This window comes from Polypterus senegalus, chromosome 18 (assembly GCF_016835505.1).
Source record: "Polypterus senegalus isolate Bchr_013 chromosome 18, ASM1683550v1, whole genome shotgun sequence".
NCBI lineage: Eukaryota > Metazoa > Chordata > Cladistia > Polypteriformes > Polypteridae > Polypterus > Polypterus senegalus.
Window position 1 is genome coordinate 73,192,366 of NC_053171.1, and position 7,118 is coordinate 73,199,483.

Sequence of the window (7,118 nt, forward strand, 5' to 3'; positions counted from 1 at the left end):
TTATTAGGTTCATGGGGCAATTACTTTTTCACACAGGGCCATGTAGGTTTGGATTTTTTTCTCCCTAAATAATAAAAACCATCATTTAAAAACTGCATTTTGTGTTTACTTGTATTATATTTGACTAATGGTTAAATGTATTTGATGATCAGAAACATTTTGTGTGACAAGCATGCAAAAGAATAAGAAATCAGGAAGGGGGCAAATAGTTTTTCACACCACTGTAGCATCTATCAAACGGTTTTGACTCTCTACCCGTCCAATACATTGTACTTTGACCATACAATCGATTCAGATAGATTTGTAACGACCCGATGGCAGGAAAGACTGTTGAAGAGACACTAATAATTGTTAAGTGCTTACTTTTTTTTATATACCCCGCTGGATGCTAAATCACTGTCTCGGACTTCAGTTGTATGTATGGTCATGTGTGACGCCCCCGGCAGTGATTACAAGGCTTCAGGCTTTCAGCCCCGTTCTGAAGCGCAGCTTCGTTAAGGGCCGCCTGCAGGTAGCTATGCTTGTCCCATTTTATTTCACTCCTCGGACACCGCTCCGCCCCTTTCTTCAGCCGCTGTACGGTCCTCACCTGTGTGGTTTCACCGGAAGTCCACCGTCACAGTATTCAGACCATTTAACCTTATGCGTGCTTAAATAAAACGACACTTGGGGTCTGCTGCTGCTGTTACTCGGCTAACTCAAGTGGACTGACGAGCAGGCTTTGCGTTTCCATTGCCACTACGACTGACTTCACTTTCTTAAGAAGTCTAATTTGCATAAACACAAAAAGGATGGAATGCATTGCTTTAATTCAGAACACCGCTCGCAAAAATCATTTTCAGAACCTTGGATTGACTTTACGGAAAATAACTCTCTTTAAGATCAAAAAATGTTTTTTTTTAGGAAAATCCGTCATACCGCAGCTACTTTAAGATGTCTGAATTGAAAAATGGAAGGTCTGTGGGTTTCACATTTCTGCTATTACAGGTACAATTTGGTTGCCGCAATATCTCGCTTGATTTATGTTAATAAAAACCAAATGAATTTCATTGGCATTGAACTACCAATCACGTTCTGATGCAAAATGACGTGATTTCGCTTTTACGTTTTCCGTGAAGGAAATAAGAGGATTTCACATAAGGCTGTTTGGAAGGATTTCGAAAATGTTTGAGCCGTTATGTTTTTTAATGCCTTATTAGCATAAAGTGGGTTATTTTTTTTATTTTTTTTGAACGACCACCGTTCATCGCCGCGTCTGCCGCACACCTGTAAAAGGGTTTTATTATGGACCGTAATTTGTACTGGGTCAATAAAAAAGATCCTTCTGTGATTGGCCATTGGCACTGTCAGTTGATAATGACGCGATTGTGGTCAGTGAGTCGAGGACTTGCCTCGCAAGTAAAACGCGAAAATTAAACTGCTAAAAACAAAATAAGAATATTGTTTTGACAGTAATCGAATTGTTTTACTTTAACACTGCAGATTTGGCCCTCCTATTTAAACCCTTGTGCTGATACTTTCGGCACTCTGTCCACACACCGCATTTCGGAGGGCTTCACCTTGTTTTGTTTTGAGAGCGACATACGCGGGTGACGTCCTTGCTACTCTGTAACTGTTGAACTGTTAGCGCGGCCCCCTAGGGTGCCCTCGCCGTTCTAGAGCGCTGACAAACGAGTGGTTTTGAGATTTGCATTTTATGTTGATTCTACTCTTTGATTTATCAGGTGATTTTGATCCATCCATTCATCATTCAAACCCACTATTCTGAGCACTGGAGCCTATCACAGTAAGCATCGGGTGCAAGGCAAGAAGACAGCTGTGTCCGCAGGCCCAGTCTTCTCGCGGGGCTAAATACATTTTTCTATTTTTTTTTTAATTCACAATTATATAGGTACAAAACTACAAATACAATTATGGGAACGCGACACCATCAATTATTCATTTCATAGCTGTAACCACTCAAAAGTATTTTGGTCATACGTTGCCGCTCTATTTTTGGTATGTTTGTTATACTTGGACCGATTTCTTAAAGTATGACTTATTTTGGACACTAAAACAAGCTTTTACTCTGCGAGTCCCATCACAACCTCAAACGCGCTTCACTGGGACTAGGGCTGCCCGCAGGACGAAGGTGCCAAGGCTGACGGAGCAGATTTTGAAAGCAGGACGCGACGCACCGCCATGCACTACTAAATTGAGATACGTAAAGATTTTCTTAGTTTACGCCTGTCATCCTAAATATAATGCATTTATTTTTTTATTTTGCAACATTTTTGGTATTTTTAAATATCTTTTGTCTAGGAAATCTAATTTGTACATCTTTTGTATTTTAAAACACCGCGCACTTCCATACCTAACACGAGCCGACGCAGCCTTTCTGTTGTTATGCTGGGCTTTCACTGACACGAGCGCTTTTATATTCTATAGCTGAAAGCCTTAATATGTTCGGTGGCATTGAAGGCATATTCTTAACAAAGCAATACAAGTAAGTAGCACATTACAAGCCCCCAAAAGAAAGGGAGCGCCCCCTAGCGGATTTCGGAGTTACGCATTTTTGCCTCCGCGGGATATTTCAAAATGCGCCTTTCAAGAGAACGCGATCGAGAGGCGGCGGCGTAGTGGTTAGCGCCATATAGAACTACATTGAATTGGCCCCTTTGCTCACTCATCATCACCCAACAGAACTAGGCTAGTGGACTTCATTTTCGCCGCACATATTCTGGCCATGTTGTCACAGTACGGCATGTTCTAACTGCTTTTAGGGTTTGTTACATGAGCGTATAATCGCCATCCGTTACCGATTCTCTTTATGCTGCGGCGTTTCTTTAATGTCACTAATCGGCCGGCTTGGGTTTAAAACGACGATAAAATACCACGGCTGACGGCTTAGACACAGCCGCTTAAGGGTCACACACCGCTGTATCACTAGAAGTCTGAGAGGCGCCCCGTCCATAACTAGATGGAGCTTGGCGACGTTAGCGAGTGGCGGTGGAATGGCAGGCCGTAAAAGCTAACCGCGAAGAGCGCCGCGGACGCCACCATTTAGCGAACCTCTACAGGCAGGCGGACATTTAAATTTCTCGGCTTCCACAAGTGCCGCTATCGGTTTGGTATTATAAAGTAAGTGTCTTAATGAAGTCGAAGGGGTCTTTTTAAGGGAAGAACACTCTCTGTAAAATTTGAAATGTTGCATGCGGATGTATAACGGCGTTATCTGCTATTAAAATGGCTCACGATAAAATAATAATCATGATAGTAACAGCATGGCAAGTTCAAATGGGCGACTCTCATCGGACTGAAGGGCGTCCTGTGGCAACCCCTCCAGGGCTTGTACCCGGTGCTGGCTGGACTAACAGATGCACGCTAGGTGGCGCCTAAGGGGCGACAGTTCGCCACATAAACTCCCCCCCGCACGTCGCTGCGCTTCTCTTAGATGTATAGGGTGGTCCAGACCTATTTATGCAATTTTCATTACGCTATAACTTAAGTTTATTACATAGAAAATCACCGGAAAAATCCCGGACCATCGAGAAGTGTGCGAACTGACGACATGAAGAATCGTCCCCGCATAAATCAAAGTCATCCAGACGATCTGGATCTGCATAATTAGATCTGGACCACCCTGTACAATATGAAATTTCAAGATCGAGGACAGTCTTAGGATACCCAGGACCCTCTTAAAAAAGGACAAACGAGTACCGTTTTCAAGTTTTAATATATACATATAATTGAGCAGTAGTACTATGGATACACAATTTAAGGAGGAAGGCTCTATATCACATTTGACTCCGAGCGAGTCACTGAACTTACCCGGTGATCACATTACTGGTTTTATGCAGACCATACACGAAAAAGGTGTGCACTGAAGAAAGACGCTATATGGGTAATGCCCACAGTACACAGACAGACACAAACAACACAGTCGAATCGATTTTCTCCTCAGTTTCTATACATTTGCACCTCATCGTCCGCTGTTTCGTCAAACGACCATACAGAGGTTCCCGGTCCTAGACATGGCCAGCTTATTTCAGATTTAAAGTGCTATCTCCGTGGGCTCACGTTTAACAGCCAGTCGCATTTATTTCCCATATTTTTTGTTGATTTTTTAACCCTTTCTTCGCTCAGCTCCTTTTCTCTTTGCTCCAAGTCTTTCAAAGCTGGCGCAGGCACTTTGTAAAGGGTAATCGCATTTTCCGGGGGCTGATAAGCAGGCAGACACCTGCGGCGTTTAGAAAAGCCGTTCGAACAAAGGTGTCTACGTTTCTCGTCGCCCCCCGACGCTGTTTCTTCTATGTGTCTTCTTCAGAAGACTCTCCCATGCTCTCTCCGGTCGGCTCCTGCCAGGTTCGTCTTTGCGTCACAAGCAGCGCACCTTAAATAAATCCAAACACGCTGAAGATGGGCGACGGGATGGGGGGCTTTGTTGGGATGGGCTTGAGCACGACGTGCGCGTGGCTCGAGTGGCCAAAGCCCAGCGCTTCGCTTGGACAGGAACCAGCTTTTCCCCATAAAGCGACGTCAGAGAAGCCGACATGGGGTAGCACGAGGTGACCTTGGTGTAACTGCTGACCGTGACACGGGAACGGGCAGCAACCGCACATCCTGGCCCTGGACGACGCCGCACTCACTTGTGGGGCGGCCCGGTTTCCTTCTGCCAGCTTGCTCGAGTCGCCCCCGTTCCGCTTGAGGTGCTGATCGTCGGCGCCCTTCATGCCGGGCCGCTCGAGGCCGTTGGAAGAGGTAGGCTCTTCCCAGAAGGACGCAGGTAACTGTCGCTTCCGCATGGGCACCTGATCGTGCAACCCACAGTCCTTATCGACCCCGGCGCTCGGGCTCGTACGTTTCGAGGTGTCGCTGTCCTTGTTTGCCAGTACCGCTAAAGCCAGGTTGCTGCCCTGCGCCGCCTCCGGGGCGGCACCTGTCGATTTCCCATCTCCCTTTTTAGGCATCGGGGATTCGGCGCTGCGGTGTGCTGAACACCTGGGGATCCGCGAGTACTTCTGGGAGAACCGCTTAAGCTGTTTCTGTAGGTATTTCCGGTGGTCCACGGACCTTCGGCAGGGGGCCGATTTGTCCAAAGCAGCTTTGATGTCACTGGAGGCGAGATTGACAAAATTGAGGAGGGTCTTCACTTCACTGTCGGTGTAAGCCATACTCGAGGGAGAACATTTAATCCAAAAGCATCTCGTCAAGTAGAGCGGGGGGCAGTCCGAAGTGCAGGTGAAGGCGAACCAGTGGATTTGTGGAAGAGGTCTTTGGCTTGTTCTGGCTGAAATCTGCAACCTGGACTTGAAAACGCCCCGTGCAGTGCGCCCCTCGTATCGAACGGGCGATTTGAACCTTCGGATCAGTCAGGCGGACGAAGATGCAGCCCAGTTCATCACCGACCTCGGGCCCGCTAGCATCCGCAGAGCGACTGAGCACAAATCGGCGTCATCATCATCACTTTAGCACTTGAGGCAGCTGAATGAATTTAAAGTGCATACAATTCGGGGGTTTTCATTAGACCAATCAGCACCTTCTTCTTGGACACAATACACCCCAATCACACTCGAGGCCCCCGCATTCTTCCCAATCGCAGATTGTTGTCATAGAAGCCCATCGGAAAACGCGCACACACGCCTTTTAGGATTTGCGCCCCTGCCCTTGCCACTTTACCTATTGGGATATTGATGTAATTTAAATAAAAGAAATGGGTACTTTTTTTTTTTTTTTTTTAAAACAAATATGAAGACCACCGCATACATCATTTAAGGTGAGAGGCCGTTTCCTAACACTTCAAGTGTTCCGATGCGGACTTTTCCTTTTCCATCTAGGGTTGATTTCAGGGGGAAGAGAGAAAAAAAAAGCGCATATCCATGGAAAGCGGACCTGAGAGCTCAAGAATCTTGTCTTTATGTTTGCCCCCTCAATCGAGCCACACAAAAGCTGAATTACCCATTGAAGCCGCAGAGGACAAAGGCAAAGGACTTGGATAGCACTTTTGCATTTGTAGTCAAACAGTTCGAAACTTAAATCGAGTCGTCATGATGCAGAAAAAGACTTGGACAAAGCCCATAGAACTGCCATCAGCAAACATTTTCCTGTGTCATATTAGTGGGGTCTCCATGGCTCCCACTGGCCCAGGAACAATAGCACAAGTTTGCACACTCGACTACTGTCACCCTGCCAACGCTGGCAAGGGCCGAAACAGGACAATCCCCTCGGAGAAGAGGAGGGGGCGAGGGTCGGAGACGGGGGAGATTGCTAATTGTGCTAAGGCCCTTTATTGAGGACGAGTTCGCCCCTCCACCAAGGTGGTGTTCAGGGGGATATGGGGAAAAGGCTACGGAGTCCCCATCTGGCTTGTTTAGACTGTGGGGGTTCATATCAGCAAAAACTCCACTGGGTTATCCAGAGCTGGCTAAAGGTGTGGGGGGGAAAAAAAAAAAAGATGTGCGACACCACCAGCACTTTAATGGGCAAGGGGTTTGCCTGTGTAGTCACTATTTGTCAGGCCTTTCAACCACCCCTGGACAGCATGGCAGCTTTAACATTCTTATCAGTTGTACCCTTGCTCTACCATGTACCACCTGCCTAATTTTATGATTTAAATCCATATAGTCAGATAACAAACATTAACACCCCCATATCAATAACTGTCTTTTGACTGCTCAGGCCTTTCTACAGAGGTCACTTGAATCTCCAGCCCTAACCCTAAATGGCAGTTTGTGTCACACCAACAGTTCCCCTCTCAGTCAACTTCAGGTTACTCTTTAGGTGAGACCATCAATTATCTTCAGTGATATAACATTGGCACTTTGTGTCAACACCATACTTGCCATTTCTTTCATTAGTCTTAAGTCAATTTGCATTCCAAGTATACTTTGAAAATAAAAATCTTAAGCTACTAACAAATATTTTAACCATAAAATAAAACAACGAAAAAATGAAAACTTACCAAAACATTAACTGTATGAGACAAAGGCAGCTAATTATTTTGAAAAATGTAGTACCTACACCCTTAAAATTAAAAGGTGCTGAAGGTTTTTCCTGGCAATTCCAAAGGGAAATCATGTTTGACACCCCAAAAAACCTTCACATGGAGGTACCAGGAAAAAAAAAAAATCTTTAGTTCT

General features: G+C 45.6%; 1 protein-coding gene across 1 annotated transcript; it reads right to left on the reverse strand.

Annotated features, from left to right (window-relative positions):
• Positions 1–3,696: 3,696 nt before the first annotated feature.
• Positions 3,697–6,323, reverse strand: LOC120518952 (protein FAM181A-like). The gene has a single exon (XM_039741988.1). It carries the CDS (start codon positions 5,151–5,153, stop codon positions 4,374–4,376), a length of 780 nt encoding a protein of 259 aa, XP_039597922.1. The 5' UTR covers positions 5,154–6,323; the 3' UTR covers positions 3,697–4,373.
• Between the last annotated feature and the right edge of the window lie 795 nt (positions 6,324–7,118).